General features: G+C 41.2%; 1 protein-coding gene across 7 annotated transcripts in view; it reads right to left on the bottom strand.

Annotated features, from left to right (window-relative positions):
- Positions 1–19,654, bottom strand: part of Galnt11 (polypeptide N-acetylgalactosaminyltransferase 11) — a 41,940-nt gene that overhangs the window by 9,420 nt on the left and 12,866 nt on the right. For 4 of the 7 annotated variants that reach the window (XR_013435515.1, XM_078040889.1, XM_078040884.1 and 1 more), the window contains exons 2-6: positions 15,400–15,732; positions 9,496–9,619; positions 8,076–8,242; positions 6,151–6,276; positions 3,244–3,493 (exon numbers count right to left, since the gene is read on the bottom strand). Coding sequence is in view for 6 of the 7 variants with exons in the window: in XM_078040889.1 (XP_077897015.1) it covers positions 3,244–3,493; positions 6,151–6,276; positions 8,076–8,242; positions 9,496–9,619; positions 15,400–15,694 (962 nt within the window). In the remaining variant the exon portion in view is untranslated. Of the gene's footprint in view, positions 1–3,243; positions 3,494–6,150; positions 6,277–8,075; positions 8,243–9,495; positions 9,620–15,399; positions 15,733–15,837; positions 16,519–19,654 lie in introns of those variants that run through there. The other 3 variants (XM_078040887.1, XM_078040888.1, XM_078040885.1) reach the window with 2 other exon arrangements.

The raw sequence follows: 19,654 nt of genomic DNA, 5'->3' as shown, positions 1-19,654 counted from the left end.
CATCTGAAATAAAGCCAGAAGGTTCTTGCATCCTGAAAAAAAAAACAAAACAGCCAAACTACATCTGTATATTGAGTATGAATATTTTTTAAAGGAACACACCTGTAATCTAGGTAGCTAGGGAGGCTGAGGCAGATGAATAATTAAGTTCAAGGTCAACCTCAGCAACTTAGCAAGACACTGTCTCAAAATTTTAAAAGGTTGGGGAAATATCTCAGGGGTGAAAGTGCCCTGGGTTATAAATCCCCAGTACCTAAAAAATAAAAAACAACAGTGAAACTGGACATTTTCAGAAAAGTAAAAACTGAGAAATAATAAGGAAATAACTGAATACCACTCTTTAGCATGCAGATGCTGAAGGAGCAGGTAACATAAAGGGGGAAATAATGTGCACAACATAAATGCTGATTACACAAAAACATCCTGTGGAGCTTAAAGTACATGCATCTCATCAACAGCATATACCTCAGGAGGGAGGAACTAGAGTATGAACATTCTAAGACCCTGGCAATGTTTGAGGAAAGTGCCAATTTATATTAAACTTTTACAAATCAAAAATATACACTGGCCAGGTGAGGTGGTGCACACCTATAATCCCAGCTATTTGGGAGGCTAAGGCAGGAAGTTTCAAGCCAGCCTCAGCAATTAATAAGACCCTGTCTCAAAAAATAAAAAGGGTAGGAGATGTAGTTCATTGTCAAGTGTCCCTGGGTTCAATCTACGGTCAACCCTCCCCATACACACACACACACAAAATGTCCAGGGTGACCACTAAAAAACAGTAAGAATATGTGCCTTCTAGTAATGGGTGGCAGCTGGAAACAGAACACAAACATCTGAACTCAGTCCAAATAAAGGCAAGTAAGAGACAGAAACAGACAAAGCGAACGGCGCAACTAGGGTCTTGAAAGACAGAGCTTTCACACTGTTCTAAAAACAAAGTGTGAACAAGATCCACTGTATGCCCTTGCATAGGGCCAATCTAGACACAAGACCATGGTGGCACTGACAGAGCAACCAGGCTTGACGACACTGCAGCCTAGGGGACCGAGGACAGGGACCAATGTCCTGAGCAGTCTTCATGCTTCATGTCCATAGAGTCTAAAGTTGCTTAATCCTGAAAAGAGGATGGTACCTATCATCTGGTGTCCAAGAAATAAGAAACAAGGCCAGGAGCAGAGATGGCCCACAACCTGCCTCAGAGAGGAAGAACAGGAAGAAAGGCCAAAGACAGCCTGACCCTCCCCCAAAGATCTCCACTTCCTCATCTAGGAACAAATGCGTGTTTCTGATTAAAAATACTAAAATTTAAGCAATAAAAATATCCCCAAAGTTGGTGAAACAGGTGAAGAGATTTAACTAGCTACTAAGAATGAGAATACATGCAACAAAGTCTAGGGAACTTCTTGGCATTGAAAAAGTTTAGGGGGAAAAAAAAAGACGACTTTACTCAACTGCATGTTGAGTAAAGCTTCTGAAGAGGACCAGGTCCAGAGGAGGGAGGAGAAACAAAGGCGTCCACCCCCTGGGAGCCTCGCTGTGCCCCGGGGGTGAGTGCATAGAACGACCAGCACTTGGAGACCAGAGCTGTGCTCTCCTCAGGGACGCCCCTCCCTCTAGGAGGAGCAGCAGCAGGCCCACCAGAAAGCGCAGCAGAGACAGGACCCACTCTGCTGGGAGATCACATCTGAACTTGGAACCAGGCACAGACCTGTCAATGTCCCCTCAGTGGTTCAGATGCACACTAACCAGGGCTGCAAGACCATCAGGGGCACTCTGGACACCTGACCTGCTGAGAAAGCATCTGCTCCATCTTCAGTAGATCATCTACCAAAGCTGAGGAGAGGCGTGCAAACTCACCTCACTAGACATCACAAATGAGAAGGCTAACAGCTCTGCTTATAAAGCTAAGAACACCACAAACAGAAAACAACCAAGTGTCCCACCAACACACAGTGAGCTGCATAAATGTCATGCTGGACTCCCAGAACAGACCACTACCCAGTAGTGAAAATGAGTCACCTGCAGCCGTGTACCACACGTGGAAAGATTTCAAAACAATGTTGAACAAACAAAGTGAAATTAAATAATGAAGCGAGTGGGCATTTATATAAAGAGCAAGAGCAGGCAAAACTATTCTGTGTAAAGACCCCTCCCTGAAGTGCCACTAATGCCGGAGAGCAAGCACATGTCACAGCAGGGGAGCAACACCTGTGTTGTCAGGCTAGGACCAGGGCAGCCTGGAGGGGCCTCTGGGTCCTGTTCAGAAGTGGCACTTACTTACAGAGTGTCATGACATAACCACTGTCAAGGTGCGTGAACTGCAGCTTGTACTTTTTATCTATAAGTATGTTAATTTTGCAATATATGTTTTTTAAAAAGACAATGACCAAGGACTTTAAAGTTCTATAAAATCTACATAAAAATTTTAAATAAAAATAGGACAGGAAAAATAACATGAGAGCAAATTTATAACACATACTATGGATGACACTGAAATAATTAGTACACTAGGATCAGTATTTGTACCAGTTAAGAATCCATCTTTTGAAAGCCTGATTAAAGAAAAGGCTGGTATACTAATGTTCTTTAGCACAGCATTATTCTTATTATAAGTTGCACATCCCTAATCCAAAAACAGAAATGCTCCAAAATCAAACATTTTGAGCACCAACATGAAGCCACAAGTGGAAAATTCCACACCTGACTTTGTGCGACAGGTTAGGTATACTAAGACCACTCCAGGCTATATGTATAAAGTATATGTATATGAAACATAAATTTCATGTTTACACTTGGGTCCCATCCCCAAGATAACTCATCATGTATATGCAAATATTCCAAAATCCAACAAAAATCCAAAATACTTCTGGTCCCAGCATTTTAGAGAAGGGATACTCAACATGTAGCAAAGAACTGAAGACAAGTTAGTGAATGATGCAATAAATTATGTACTTTGACGACATGATACAGGACACCAAGTATTCCAAGGTGCCTCGTGCAACAGTGACCAAAGGATACTGCCGCATCCATCTGCCTCTCTCATAAAACCTTAAAGCTTTAACTAAAGTTATTTGCAAATCTCTCTTTAAGATTTGGCAGGGCACAAAAAATTGAAAGAAATGTTTAGTGGACAAATGAAGTCAATACTTCCCCCTACAAATGAGCAGGAATTATCTTTAACGTACTTTTCTTTTCCAAGGAAGTACTGAGACTTTTTAAAACATGAAAGCAAAGTCTTACCTTATTGGTGCAGTGGCTCCGTCTGCCCCACCCAGCTCAGTAAGGGGGACCAGGTCCCACTTGAAATGCAGGCCCCAGTTGAACCCTCCGCGCACCACTGGAGACGAGCTGTAGGCAAGCGTGTCGGCGCTGATGATGTCAATCACTGGGCACACCACGGTATGCGGGTCCCCATGGATGACTGCTAGCAAGGGCTGCAGCCACATCACATTCACTTCACAGTGGCTGTCCAGGAACACAAGCACTTCTCCTGAGGGGGCAAAGGGCAGAGTTCAGAAGAACTGCTTCCCACCTTGCTGCGCGGTTGCCACCAGCCAGTACAGGGGACGAACAAGAAGCTGGTACTCTTTATTTTGCCAGCTGGGAACAAGAGAGCACTCTGCCCAGAGCATTCTGCTGTCATCTGCACAACCCGAGAAGCTTCTAGACAATGAGGCATCTACTTGGGAAAAGGACAAAGTCTCACAGGGACAATTAAATTCTTCCAAGGGTCAGACCCAGTGAGTCAAGATGTTTTGGTACACAGTGGCCTGCTGTGTGGGGCTTTTTTCATTACAACTACTTTAATCAAAATAATTCTAAATTTAGTAACATACTCAAATAGATTGCCTGCCTCGGTAAACAGTATAGGGAACACACCGCTTCTCAGCTGGGGACTTGGAAGCACCACTAACTGTTAAGAGTGTGGTGATTCTCTCCCTAATGAGAGCAGCACTGCTCCTGGCCAGATGCCACCAGCTAAGGTGCACCCTCCATGCCTCCCATGGCCCTGCCTTTCCCATATTCCTCTCTTCCATTTCCTACATTTCTAATTTCCCCCACTCTCTCAGCTTTAGTGGCTCTCATCAGCCAACACAATACATCTTCCTTCTAGTTTGCAAAATATTATTCATAAAAATTTTATCTTGCATTTTTAATTCCTCTGATAAATGTGAGCAAGAATGAGGACTTCTGTTCTTGATAATTCCAAATTTCTTTGACATCATCATAGTTACTCTGAGCACTTGGGAAAATAAACTCTCATCAGGGAGCATTATTACTCTAAGTGTGCATCTATGAAACCTCTGATATAGATTTTACATGAGTTACCTAAAAGCACAAAGTGAATCCAATTTCAATGATAAAAGAAATACCTCAGGCAAGAAAGTTTTCAAAGATGACAGTGAATCAGTCACGTAGAACAATGTTTGCTAACAACCTTAACGAGAATTCAAGATGGCACACGGCTCTTGGCTGCTGCTGAGTGCAGAAAGGCAAATGCTCAGTGTGTGCATTAAATGTGAAATGAGACCAATTTAATCAAGGTTTCTTTGAGCAGAAGTGTATTCATAGCTTTTCTTAATTCTGGAAGTGTTACTTCTTCCAATTAACTCCATTTAACTAGAGGAAGTAAAATTACCCCAGATCACAATGAACCTGCTACAATAACTTCCTCCAAACTAGCTTCCATATCTGAAAACTATATATGACCACCAGATCATAATGGGAAAAAAAGAAATCCTGAAATCCCAGTGAAGGTGGTGCACACCTGTAATTCCAGAGACTCAGGAGACTGAGGCAGGAGGATCGTGAGCTCAAAACCAGCCTCACCACTTAGCAAGACCTTAGCAAGACCCTGTCTCTAATAAAATATAAAAAAGGGGCTGGGCATATGCTCAGTGGTTAAGTGCCCCTGGGTTCAATCCCTAGTACCACAAAAACACCTAAATAACTTTTTGTATATACCTTTATTTTATTTCTTTTTATGTGGTGCTGAGTGCCTCACACACACAAGGCAAGTGCTCTACCACTGAGCCACAGCCCCAAGCCCCTAAATAACTTTTCATCTGAAAAAAAATACACAACAGTAAACGTGTGTAACTTCAGGAGTTCAGACAGCAGGGCCCGACAACACCCAGCCACTGCTGTACCTTGCTGCCTTCAGTAACTGCGCAGCCAGAACAGCAGTCCTCAACTAGAAGAAATCCAGGGGACATGAGCAGGATCTCTGTCCGCTAACTGCCACAAGTCACCGTGGGTTGTAGAGGAGGAATGGCAGTGGCTGCAGCTGGAGCAGGTAGGGCAGGTGCCAGCGGCTGGGTGTGCGGAGCAGAGCCTTCGGCGAGCTCACACCACTTCTGAGTCCCTTCTCTATGTCCACAAACTCTCTGCAACATCACATCTCTAATTCTTTAATCAGGACCACAAAGGAACATCAGGAACACAAGACCCACACACTTTTTGGTGACCACAGGAAGCAAAGCAGAACCCTGGCACAGGGGAGCCCAAGCTCAACCCAGCACAGCAAAGACACCGCAAGGGTTCGGGCAGCTGAGCTGGACTCCTGTAGATGCCTTCTCTACAGGAGTCCCCAGTTGACACCTGCCCTTTCTTTTTCGAGTGGACAGCTAGAGATGGTGAATGAGAATTTAAAGAGCTATTAGAAACAATGGAGACATCCCCCTCAACGGAATCAGAATGATTAACAGGGAGGGTTTAACCCCTTTAACAGCCGTGAAGCCCAACCCTAACCTACCAACTGAGATCTGAGATCCCCACTCATGGCTTCAAAGGCACGCACCCCAAGAGCTAGGAGCCTAATGCAAGTGAAACAGCTGGGTTTGTGTGCTCTAAGTTTTGTATTAGTTACATTTTGGTTTGGACATTTTTGCTTACATAGTAAAACCTAGCTGAGGGACAGTAATGAGCAACAAGGGCCAATGTAACACCATCCCAACAAGTATTCTAGAGCTTCCTCTCCGCCCTCTGTGCTCTGGAAAAGCAGAGTCAGAGCTACGAAAAGGCCTTTCCAAGCTGTCAGCCTTGCCTCCAGCCAGCGGCACTCACTCAAGCCGTGGGGAGGCTCTGAGGACCCGCCCTCGGAATCAGCACCGGACACCAGGGAGAAAAACACAGGGGCAGCTGTACCTGTGGCCTGCGCTGCACCAATCATCCGTCCTCGAATCAATCCCTCACGCTTTGTATTTCTTATGACTTTAATTTTTCCAGGGAGGTATTTTTGTACATACTCATCTAATTCTCCTTTTAAATCATCTGAAAATAAAGAGTTCCATAATTATTCAAACTGTATGAGACACACACACAAGCATTTTATAGCTTTTCTAAAGTTGGAGCTGGTATGTGCCAAAATCCACAACAACAAATTTTTGAGCAAAACTACAGAATCTTCTATTTTGAAAGAATACCTAGCTTCTATAGGAAGAAAAGAAAATGAAGGGCAGGAGGAGTCACTCCCTGCAGGCCCTGCTGTCCATGGGAGAGCAGTCTCTGTAAGAGCAAGGTCTGGAGTCCAGCAGCCACAGTGAAAAAAGAACCAGGCTGGGGTCTGCTCTGGGCGACCGAATCCGACTTCTCTTAGAAAGTTAAGAAGCCACTTCTATTTCCCCTACCAATAACATGAAATCGCACATACAAATATGACCTTGGTTATATAATTTAGTGTCTTCCTTCGAAGGGCACTATTGAATTTCAGGGTGTGCACCTTTCATAATAATGTCAAAAATCAGAAAAGATAATAAGCAGTAATACTTTTCACAGATGGTCAGTACACAAATAACTGTAAATTATCACGAAATTTTTTAAAGATAAAAAAGACAAATCAAACTGGCATGGTGTTTAAGTACCAGTCCTGCTACCTGGGAGGCTGAAGCCAAGAGGACTGCTTGACCCAGGAGTTCCAGGTCAGCCTGGGCAGCATAGCAAACCCCAACTCAGAAACAAACAAACCAAACCAAACAAAAACATCAACTATAAATTCCAGCAATTAGTCTTTAGCAAATCCCCTTGGTCCAGACTTAGAATCACTCATTTATTAAAGTAAATTTTTATCTCCTTCCTTCCTGGAACTGGGGATTAAAACCAGAGATGCTTAACCACTGAGCCACATCCCTAGCTCTTTATAATTTTTTTATTTTGAGGCAGGGTCTCACTAAGCTGCTTAGGGCCTAAGTAGCTGAGGTTGGCTTTGAACTTGTGATCTTCTTGCCTCAGCCTCCCGAGTTGCTGGAATTACAGGCAAGTGCCACTAAAGTTTTGATTTCCAATAACCTTTCCAAATTTTCTACTGTGAATTTCCGATATTTTCCAAGGTTTGAGAATGTTGGTCCTTTGGGTATCAGTGTTGGTATATGGAAGTCACATGGTGCCAAGTCCTTGGTGGTTATCAGAGTAGCTGGGCGCTGCATGAGTCGACAGCCTTCTACCTACTGGTGCATAGTGAATTAAAGACAGGTGTGGACAGTGCGCAGGGCACCATAATGTACTGGCAGGCAGAGGTCATCGCAGAGCTCTCAGTGCAATCCACCTGGGTCTGGGACAACTGACCAGTCAAAGCACTATGCCCAGTGAAAAATGACAATCTCACAAGGACTGAATGATTCCTTTTACTAACATGTTCAAAATGACAAAATCAGAGAAGAATGGTTGCCAGGGGGCAGCACGAGCGAGGCCACCTGCTGAGGGAACAGTACAGACCTCCACTGCAGCAGGGGTCACAGGAGTCTGCATGTGGCTAAAATACACACATTTTATCATTCCTGCTTTCCTCATCTTACTAAAATTTTGTACAATGTAACCAGTAAAGAAACTGATGAGGGATAAACAAAACTTAAATCTACAAATATTTCTTTAAAAGTCAGCCAAGGGAAAAATTTCAAGGGCCAAATTCAGGTCACAGTTTATAAACAGATTACAAAAATAAGGCATATCTTCAGAATGATCCTACAGCAATGGACAGGCATCTCGGCTCAGCTGCTACTGCATGTGTAGAAGCTGTACCCAGCGTGTGTTCAGTCACAGCCTCGGTGCCCAGGGCCTGGCACAGTGGCACCTACCGAAGTCGCTGTTGTCGTCCACAAGGATGACCTCATGCAGAAGGTGTGCGGGCGTGCGGTCCACCACGCTGTGCACTGTCCGCAGCAGGGCAGAGAAAGCTTCATTGTAGAAACAGATGACAACACTAGCAACTGGCAGGTCGACTGGGTAAGATTTTTTTTTACATCTGTAAACATAAAGAAGAGAAAACCTGACATTTATTTAAAAACCCCAGGTCATTATTCACTAAACAGGGATAATTCCCTAGATCATTATCCCCTTGTTTGGCCTTTTTCTTACATTATTATAAATTTTCAAAAGCACAAAAGGAAACACTATGCTCTTTCCTTCAAATGTTTTATATTTTGTTAATAATTTCTCCCTGATACCTAGTATCTTCATTACTGTTAAATAGTTGTAAAACTTCAAGGTTTTTTTTGTGTGTGTGTGATAGAGAAATTACATGAGTTATTTCTGCTAAAATCAATGTTTAATGAACACCTGAGCTATGTTCAGCTTCTCCTTAGTGAGCTTTCAAAAGGAAATAGAAACATCAAAGGAAAACATTTGAAACTGGTTATTTTTTGCTCAATATTACCAAAAGGGTTGATGATAAGCCCACAATGTCTCAAGACAACAGAAGAGCTTGCAAGTGAGCACTACTGTAAGAGTGAGGTGGCTGTAAGTGACAACAGATTAGGAAGCCTATAATCCAGAGTGCTGATTTCCTCCACGGCATCCACATGGCAGTCCTGGGGGTCAGCTCGGCTTCTGCTCTTCTCCCGCAGAGCCCAAGGGCTTTGGGTCAGTCCTGGCAACCTTGTAAGACTTGAGCGTCCTGAGCATCTCCACCAGCTGTTCCTTCACGTAGAAAGGCCTCTGACCTCCATGAGGCCTGCCTGACCTGCCCAGGCACCAGGTCCCCACTTCCCTGCTTCCCACCTCAGCCCCTCCCCATATGCTGTTGCGTTGCTCTGCTCACTCCTCTGACTCCCCTGCTGGACCCCGAGCCCTGGGAATCCAGAGATTACGTCTTAATACTTCTGATTTCCAGGGCCTAATAGTACTTAGCAAATAGAAAGCCTCAACAAATGTCTGACAGTGGAATGAAAAAGCCTTTCAAAGAAAAAAATGAAACTGTAAATATTATAAGTGAAAAATTCCTTACCGACTCTAATTTGTTTTTGCGATAACTCCAAAAAAATAAACATTTAAAATGAGCTTAGGTTCAGGTTATTTAATCTGCAGCCCCCTCCTCCTTCCCATGTAAGGAAATTTCAGGACACAGAAAGCTCCAGGACCTTGTCAGTAAACCTCAGACCACAGGGCTTCCAGGAAACAGAAGTGGAAAGCCCAAGCCCACCACCCTTCTGACTCAGACCAGCACTAAAAGGACCATCACCAAACTCCACGAGCAGAAAGGAAGAGGGACGGACGTACGCGGCATCCCTGGTGTCCGGCACATCTCTGCGGTAGCCCAAGCGGTTGCTAATGAGCATATTAAAGGCATGTTTCTGATAGCCCAAGTCTCTCAGCTCCTGATCACGTTCATTGAAAATCATGCCTACAAAAGAGTGAAGTTACCATCAGCGCACATGTTGTGGAGAGGCTTTCAGGTTACTGCCATGATGTCCAAGTTTCCCAAGTCTCAACTGGACCCTATAATTTACCAGATAAGAGTCATGTTTCTCAAGTCTCCAGCTACAAATAAATAAACTGAGATCAAGGTCAAATTATTATTATCAGTCTGGTAAAAAAATTAAGTTTGTCCTAACCATAAGCAACACCTGCTCACAGGTCAAATCTTAAGAGCATATTATATTCAACAGACAAATTGACCTCTGATCAAGAAAAATTTTCTTCTGATAATTTTCCTCACAATAATGAATTATTAAATCCCAATGGACTTTGACAACTGCCAATCTTGGCCAATTTTTATATGAATGCTGCCCCAAAAGACTACTGACACACTGTTAGAAGGCTGCTCCATCAAGGAACTCCTGCACAGACCTCATCAGGACTTCTGTGCTTCTCCCTGCGTCCTCTCATGTTCGTCAGAACTCTCATCTGCTTAGAAAGAAAGTGGCTCCTTTTGTGCCTCTTTCCCATGCAGACCCCTCAGCTCTCCTTGCAGAACAACTCGCTGTGAAACAGCATTTCCCAGGTCTGTTCACGGAAAGCTAATCCCATGGACACCAACATATGTTGAAAAGAATAAAAGATTTCACGATCAAAGGAAATGGAGAAATGCAGGATTCTGAAAGTAAAGGGACAGCTCTGTTCTTTAACATGAACTCCTGTCATTCAGGTGTGGCGGCTGGTCCTGGGGTGTCTCCCAGTGCTCCTGGCCACAGGACACCTGGTGCCTGTGGCAGCGTGAGCTCTGTCCATGCCTCTGGCCAGAGCCTTTCCCAGCACATGACAACACATCACTATTTGCATTTCACCAAGGAAACTCTAACAGAGAAGAGGCTTTGAATTGCTCCATACCCGGCACCCAGGTTGGCACCTGGCAGTCTCAGCCCTTCTCCATTCAAGCATCACCACACAGACCTCCTGCCCAGGACACAGAGAACCTTTTCCTAATAGAGATCTCTTGATGAAAAATTATTTTAAATTAAAAGATTGCTTCTACACACTTTTCTCCCTTCCCTGCTCAAATACAATGACAGCCAAACCTCATTAATTAGCACCTAAGGAGTTATTTCAATCAACTTTATAATTACCTGCAGATTAAATGAGAAAACATTTGTAATTTTAAATTTACTGCTGATATCTTTCTAAAATGTACTTTTCCACTTTTTTTTCCATAATTGTTTACTGATAACTTCATAAATCAGCATACTTTTAGTTACTACTATACTGATTTATACTAATTCCTTCTGAATTGTTTCCTTTGTAGAATTTATACAGGCTTTTTCATTTTTTAATTGCAGTAATTAATTATCCTAAAAAGTACTATTACTGACATTTAGCACAATTAGAGTACTGTTCGCTGTAACAATTATCTAGCTGCATAACATTTTCCCCACTCCACAGGAACCCTGCACCCACCCATGCAGTGCCCAATACCCTGCCCTGCCCGGGCCACCACTAGACTCTGTCTGTCTCTATCCACATGCCTCTTCTGGACATCTCAACACGAATGGACCCCACAGCATGCGCCCTGGGTCTGGCCTTTCACTTGGCATTCTTTCAAGGTTCCCCTGTGTTGAATCATGTGTGATAACTTCGTCCCTGTCTATGTCTGAATTATACTCTAATATATGGGTAGACCACATTTTTTCTTCATCCCTTCATCAGCTGATGGATGCCTGAGCTGTTCCACCTTGTCTAGTATTAAGAACAGTGTTGCTATGAACATCTGTGTACAAGTTTTTACACCCATTTGCAATTCTTTTGCATGTGTGGGTGTGCAGTGCTGGGGATGAAACCCAGGGCCTCACACGTGCTAGGCAAGCTCTCTATCGCTGGGGCTGGTGTTGGCAATTCTTTCAAGTATACACCCGGGGGTAAAACTACTGGGTAGGTGGCAACCCTTCATCCCTTACTGGGGAACCACCAACTCCTCCACAGCGGTGTGCCACCTGACACCCACCAGCAATACGTGAGGTTTCAGCTCCGCTGTGTCCACTAACACTCATTGATCACTTGCATCTTCGTTAGTGCCATCCAGGTGGGTGTGAAATGGTTTTAATTTGTACTTCCATAATAACAAATTCTGTTAAGATCTTTTTGTGTCTGTTAGTCACTGGAATGTCTTTCAAGAGAGATCTAACAAATCTTTTACCCATTTTTTAAATCAAGCTATTTGTCTTTTTATTGTTGAGTTGGAAGAATTCTTTATATATTTAGGACACTGGGCTCTTCTTAGAGATATGATTTGCAAATATTTTCTCCCATTCTGTGCACTATCTTTTTTTTAGTGTCCTCAATGCCCAAGTTTTTATTCTGATGTAGTTCAAATTATCTATTTTTTTCTTTATTACTTGTATTTTTGATGTTATATCTAAGAAATCACTGCCAAGTCCAAGATCATGAAGACTTATCCTTGTAGGTGTTTTAAGGTTTTTCACTCTATATTTAGATCTGTGATCCATTTTGAGTTAATTTTTGCACATGGTATGAAGAAAGGACCCAAAAACATTCTTTGCACATGGATAACCAGTTGTCTCAATTCTGTGTGATTCTTTCCCCATTAAATGGTCTTAGCCCACCTCCTTTTTTTAAAAAAAAGTTTGTTTTTCTCAATTTGTTCATGACAGTGAAGTGTATTTTGACATATTATACATACATGGAGTATAACTTATTCTAATTAGGATCCCATTCTTTCTTTCTTTCTTTACTTCTTTTATTTATTTAGTTGTTCGTGGACATAATATCTTTGTTTATTTATTTATTTTTTTATATAGTACTGAGGATCAAACCCAGTGCCACAAGCATGTGAGGCAAGTGCTCAAACACTGAGCTACAACCCAGTCTGGGATCCCATTCTGATGGCTGTATGTGATGTGGAGTTTCACTATGACCTATTTATATATAAACATAGAAAAGGTATGTCTGATTCATTGTATCTTTCCAATTCCTATCTCCCTTCCCTTCCCTTCATTCCCCTCTGTCTAATCCACTTAACTTCTATATTCCTTGTTCGTGTTAGCATCCACATAATAGACAGAACATTCGGCCTTTGGTTTTTGGGGATTGGCTTATTTCACTTAGCATGAGAGTCTCCAATTCCATCCATTTACCAGCAAATGCCATAATTTCATTCTTATTTATGGCCAAGTATATACACCACATTTTCTTTAACCATTCATCTGCTGAAGGGCACCTTGGTTGATTCTACAGCTTAGCTATTGTGAACTGAGCTGCTATAAACATTGATGTGGCTACGCCACTGTAGTATGCGGATTTTAAGTTCTTTGGGTAGAGATGAAAGAGTGGATAACTGGGTCAAATCTTGGTTCCATTCCTACTTTTCTGAGAAATCTCCATACTGCTTTCCAGAGTGGTTGCACCAATTTGCAGTCCCACCAGCAGTGTATGGGTGTACCCTTTCCCCACATCCTCATCAACATTGTTACTTGTATTCTTGATAATTGCATTCTGGTGGGAGTGAGTGGAATCTCAGTGTAGTTTTAATCTGCATTTCTCTAATTGCTAGAGATAATATTTTTTCATGTATTTGTTGGCCGATCATATTTCTTCTGTGAAGTGCCTGTTCAGTTCCTTTGCCCATTTATTATTATCTGGGGGTTTTCTGGTGTTAAATATTTTGAGTTCTTTATATATCCTGGAGATTAATGCTCTATCTGAGGTGCAGGTCTTAGCCCCGTTTTTTACAAACCAGTTGACTGTGCATTCACTGGGTTTATTTTTGGACTCATGTCTATCCATATGCCAGATAACTGTTTTAATCACTGTAGCTGTAAGTTTTAAAACTTCTGAGTCCTCCAACTTTGTTCTTTGTTTTTTTTTGTTTGTTTGTTTGTTGTTGTTTTTTTTAGTTGTTGATAGACTTTTATTTTATTTATTTATATGTAGTGCTGAAAAATTAAACCCAGTGCCTCACATATGCCAGGCAAGGGCACTACTACTGAGCCACAGTACCAGCCCCAACTTTTTTCTTTTCTACAAGTTTTCTGGCTATTCAGGGACCCTACAATTCCATATTAATTTTAGAAAAAACTTTTCCCAACATTTTAATCGAAATCACTAGAATTTTGACAGAAACTGCACTGAGTTTTATAGGTTGTTTGGTGTAATACTGACATCTTAATAATATTTAGTATTTCATTTAATAAAATAGACTGTCTTTCTACTTACCTAGCATTGTTTTGCAGTTTTTAGCACACAGGACTTAACCTCATTGGATAGATTAATGTCTAAGTATTCTAACCTTCTTGACACCACTATAAATGGAATTGTTCTTATAACATCATTTTTGGACCATTCATTGCTGATATATAGAAATCCAACTGATTTTTACACATCTAGTACTCTCTTTACTACTCTAACAGTATGTTTGTAGATTCTTAAGAATTTTTTGGAAGGAATTTAATTTTCACTTAGGTAATCTGGGTTTGTCACTTTGAATATCTACAATTCTCTCCCTACTTCTTTCAAAGGCAAATACAGTGGGCTGGGACTGTGACTCAGTGGTAGTACACTTGCCTAGTATGTGTGTGAGACATTGGGTTCAATTCTCAGCACCATAAACAAATAAAATAAAGATTCACTAACAACTAAAAAACATTTTTTTTTAATTTTTTTTATTTTTTTATTTATTTTTTTTAATATTTATTTATTTATTTTTAGTTTTCGGCGGACACAACATCTTTGTTGGTATGTGGTGCTGAGGATTGAACCCGGGCTGCACGCATGCCAGGCGATCGCGCTACCGCTTGAGCCACTTCCCCAGCCCAAAACATTTTTTTTTTAAATGGCAAACCAAATGCTACTTTTCTATTAACGTTTCACCAAAATAAACATAAATAAATTAGAGCCAGAAAAATTTTCACTCATGCTTTTAGTGGCTATTTGAAAAAGATCAGGAATGTATGTGACAAAAACTGAACTAGATATTAGTTTCTGTTTACACACAGAATCTTAATCAACTTTAATAGAGAATCATTAAATACTCAAAACTGATTTTATTTCTTAAAATTGTTTTATTCTATAACAATATCAAAGTTAACTTTAAGTTTTAAAGATAATCAAAATGGCTCATTTATCCCTTAAATTAAAATTTGCTAACCAGGACTACAGGAGTTAAAGTATTCAAAGGCATTCCAGTAGATGCCCTTTTCCAGATTAAACAGAATATAATGGTGGGGGGACAGGGAGGGTCCTATTTCGTACTAAGATTTTGTAAATTATATTTAATGTATGGTTCCCATGGTCTTAATTCTCACAAGTGGAATCTTATTAGATATGAGTAACCCCAGCTTTTCTAAAACAACACCTTATGTTCCGTTTAGTTAATCTGCCTTTCAAATAAGTTATACAGTCATCTTTCAAATATTTCTTCCCCTCATTAAAAATCCTAGTAATTAAAACCTTCTCCCACAGTTCTGTTTTCTAACTCTTTTTCTTTATTTATTTCCTTTTGAACCTTATTAATTCCCCCAAGTCCTCATAAAATACTTAAGAGATGGAAAATTTAGAATATATTTCCCCCACTGATCTGGGGGAAAAAAAAAAATCACAAAACCTCAGCTAGTTTTGAAACAAAATAAATCAGTGTGAGAAAAAAATGACACATTTCTAGTCCTCTGAGCAATACAATTTAAAGAATAAACTCCCACTGACTAAATACTTTGACACAGCTGCTGGTACACTTACCCAACTCAGAAGAGAATTTCAGGTGGTCTTTTTCTGGATCTTCAATGTGATTACCCAGCACATCACCAATTCTATTTGCTTTGAGCTGTGGCTCTAACACTCGGCTTGGACCTCGTGTGAAACGGGGGTAGAATTTTTTGGGAAATGGTCCGTGGGGACCAGACCCCTTGATGGGCACATTCTTAAGTGGCTGAGTCACTTCACTGAAGTTAAAGTAAACAAAGAGCAAAACTGTCCAGGTCGCAGATGTAAAAAGGCACCCATAACAGAAATATCGAAGTGTAACACTTCCCATTATAGACCTAGCATAGCTGAAGGGCCATTTTCAGTTCCCTGGAAAAAAGGAGAGATATATTAGATGCTGTAATACACTTTAAATCACCCACCAAATACACACTCGCTATTTCCCAAACCATTGACTAAGACCCATGTACGTACTGTTAGTGGATTCAGCCACAGGGAGATCCCAGACAGCATGGAGTTGTTAAAAAGGGTCCAAGGATTAGAAGGGCAGGCCAAGGTGCTGAGGCCCAGAAAAAAACAGGCCCAGAGCCGATTCACACCTCCTTGCCACAGGCACTGTCCACCTTTGCCCCCAGGGCTGTCAGTCTGGCAATGTTTTCCAGATTTTAACTTTCTATGAGGACAATGCAAGCATCACAGGTGCCACCACAGGACATTTACAGTTTTTTCCAACTGTAAAGGTACAACACTCTTTCTGTATGTTTATGGTGCAGGGGACAACCCCAGAGCTACAAGCATGGCAGGCAAGTGTTCCAGCACCAAGTGATATCCCCAGTCCACAGATCACTTTCTAATGCAAGGATCTTAAAATCTGTTGTTAAATATAGTAAGTTAAAAAAAGATTCTCATCTCTAATTGAACATTACACCTGCCCCCAAACCTACTCTAGATCTAACAGTTATTTCCAAAAAAATTTTTGAGATAATTCTGTTTTCCCTGTCCTTATGATGGGAATTAGAAAGGAAGGGGTGAGTGAGATATAGTTTAGATACTAAAGTAGAGACCAGGAGGTCTACAGGCGATATAAGCATATAAGACCAGGCACCCACATCACATGAGCAGGCCCAAAAGGAGATCCTTGAGGACTGGCAAGTGCTATACCCCACCTCCAGAAGCTCCGCCCCCAAACCAACCCTCCCACCCTGAGGGTGGAGACATCAGCAAACAACAGACAACCCCACCTATAGGATGAGAAGGGAGCTGGAAAGATACTGACCTCCAACAGAAACAATCCTTTAATTTTCCTTTGAGATTTTTTCTTTTCTTTTTCCCCTTCTTTTACCTCTCCCTTTTTCTGCCCTCACATCCCCAACATTTGTGAAACAAAGTACTTTTCTTGCATTAGGCTACTGAGGACTGGGACATCTGAATAGTATATTACAGTGGTGTTGTATATTATTTTATCTCCCGTCTTTACATTTTTAATTTTTCTTACTTTTTTATGTTTGTTTGTTTTACTCTCTCTATTGTCTTCAATACCCATAAATCAAATGCATTTGTGTACATCAGTAATGAATCCTCTGAAAGAGAAACTAGGAAACTACCCCATGTACAACAGCCTTAAAAAAACAAACAAAAAAAACAACACCTGGGAATCAATGAAAGGGGTGAAAGACCTCTACAATGAAAATTACAAAACTCTGAAGAAAGAAGTTAAAGACCTTAGAAGATGGTGGAAAGATCTCCCTTGTTCTTGAATAGGCAGAATTAACATTGTCAAAATGACCATGTTACCAAAAGCACTATACAGATTCAATGCAATTCCAATCAAAAATCCTAAAGCCACTCCTCATAGAAACAGAAAAAGTAATCATGAAATTCATCTAGAAAAATAAGAGACCCAGAATAGCCAAAGCAATCCTGAGCAAGAAGAGTGAAGCAAGTAGCATCACAGTACCAAACCTTAAACTATACTACAGAGCGATAGTAACAAAACCAGCATGGCATTGGCACCAAAATAGACTTGTAGACCAATGGTACAGAATAGAGGACACAGAGACAAACCCACATAAATAGTTATACTAGACAAGGGTGCCAGAAACATATATTGGAGAAAAGATAGCCTCTTCAACAAATGGTGCTGGGCAAATTGGAAATCCATAGGTAGCACGCACAAGACTGAACTCAAAGTGGATCAAGGACCTAGGAATTAGATCAGAGACCCTGCGCCTAATGAAGAAAAAGTAGGCCCAAATCTTCATCATGTCAGGTTAGGCCCCTTCTTCCTCATCAAGACTCCTAAAGCACAAGAAATAAAATAGAGAATCAATAAATGGGATGATTTCAAACTGAAAAGCTTCTTCTCAGCAAAAGAAACAATCAGTGAGGTGAATAGAGAGCCTACAGAATGGGAGCAAATTTTTACCACACACACATCAGATGGAGAGCTAATCTCCAGGATATATAAAGAACTCAAAAAACTTAACATTAAATATAATAATAATAATAACTCAATCAATAAATGGGCTAAGGAACTGAACAGACACTTCTCAGAAGATATAAATCAATCAACAAATGCATAAAAAATGTTCATCATCTCTAGCAATTAAAGAAATGCAAATCAAAACGACTCTAAGATTCCATCTCACTCAGAATGGTAGTTATCAAAAATGCAAGCAACAATAAGTGTTGGCAAGGATATGGGGAAAAGACACACTCACACATTGCTGGTGACACTGCAAATTGGTGCAGCCAATCTGGAAACCAGTAAGAAGATTCCTTTAAAAACTGGGAATGGAACCACCAATTGATCCAGCTTCCCACTCCTTGGTCTATACCCAAAGGACTTAAAAACAGCATACTACAGGGACCCAGCCACATCAATGTTTACAGCAGCACAATTTATAATAGCTAAATTGTGGAACCAACTTAGATGCCCTTCGGGTTGGTTAATGGATAAAGAATGGATAAAGAAACTGTGGCATATATACACAATGGAATATTACTCAGCACTAAAAGAAAATAAAATCACGGCATTTGCCAGCAAATAGATAAGAGTTGGAGAATATCATGCTAAGTGAAGTTAGCCAATCCCAAAAAACCAAAGGCTGAATGTTTTCTCTGATAAGTGGATGCTGATCCATAGTGGGAGTGGGGGAGGAGCATGGGAGGAATGGAGGAACTTTAGATAGGTCAAAGGGAGGGAAAGGCAGAGGAGGCAGGGGATGGGGGTAGGAAAGACAATGGAAGGAGATGGATATCATTACCCTGGATACATGTATGAAGACACAAATGGTGTGACTCTACTTTGTGCACAACCAAAGAAATAAAAAATTGTGCTCCATTTGTGTACTATGAACTGAAATGCATTCTGCTCTCATGTGTAACAAATTAGAACAAATACATTAATTAATTAGTTTAAAAAATAATCCAGTTACAACCAGTCAGCATAGGCCAAAGTAACCTCGAGTTGTCATGGCAATGGGGACTTGAAAGTCTAATGCCACACTGCTGTCAGTCAGAAGTCAAGAGGTGAACCTGGGCTGGACTCTCTGGAAACTTCCCTGGAACCCCAAAAAACTGGAAGGCAGGAGAAGCACACCTCTCCTCTCTCCTGAGAGGACCCACTCTCTCCCTCAAGAGTGTGCCCTTTCCCTTTTCCTATCCCTTCAATAAACTCATGCCTGTTACTCTGGGTGCCATGTCTGAAATCTTCCTGACTCGATCGCCAGATTGGGGGGGGGGAGTTTCCTGGGAGGAGCCAGCACTGTAACAACTATGAGTCAATATAAAAACAAAAGTAATTCAAACACCAACCAAACAAAAATCCCCACTAGTGGTAACACCAGCAAGGAAGCTAAACTATGGTGCACAGGAGCCAAGCCCCAAGGAAAGGACTGCCAGGACAGGTGTACTCTGCTGCTCACTGGACAAAGGACATCTCCCAAAGGACTGTGGCTGGCTTTTGTCATCTGCTTCTTCATTGAATTTCCTTTATATGGCACTATGAATATCCCATAAAAGATGCTAGAAAATATCTACAGAATGAATGTAGCAGAAATTCAACAAATGGTAATTTTTTCTCAAATATTAATCTTTCCTCATTAGATCTAAATTTAACATTTATTATATAATATAAATGGTACCCATCTGCTATTATGACTACAAGTTCCTACATAACCTGACATTTTACCACTTTGACTGTATCTCCCACTTCTTCACTGAGCCCTAGGTACAGGGCTCCTTGTGGGTGAGCAAACACACCAACCATATTCAATTAGGGTCTACACTT

The sequence above is a fragment of the Ictidomys tridecemlineatus genome, chromosome 2, assembly GCF_052094955.1.
Source record: "Ictidomys tridecemlineatus isolate mIctTri1 chromosome 2, mIctTri1.hap1, whole genome shotgun sequence".
In the NCBI taxonomy this organism is placed as follows: Eukaryota; Metazoa; Chordata; class Mammalia; order Rodentia; family Sciuridae; genus Ictidomys; species Ictidomys tridecemlineatus.
This window is presented reverse-complemented; position numbering and strand designations above follow the sequence as displayed.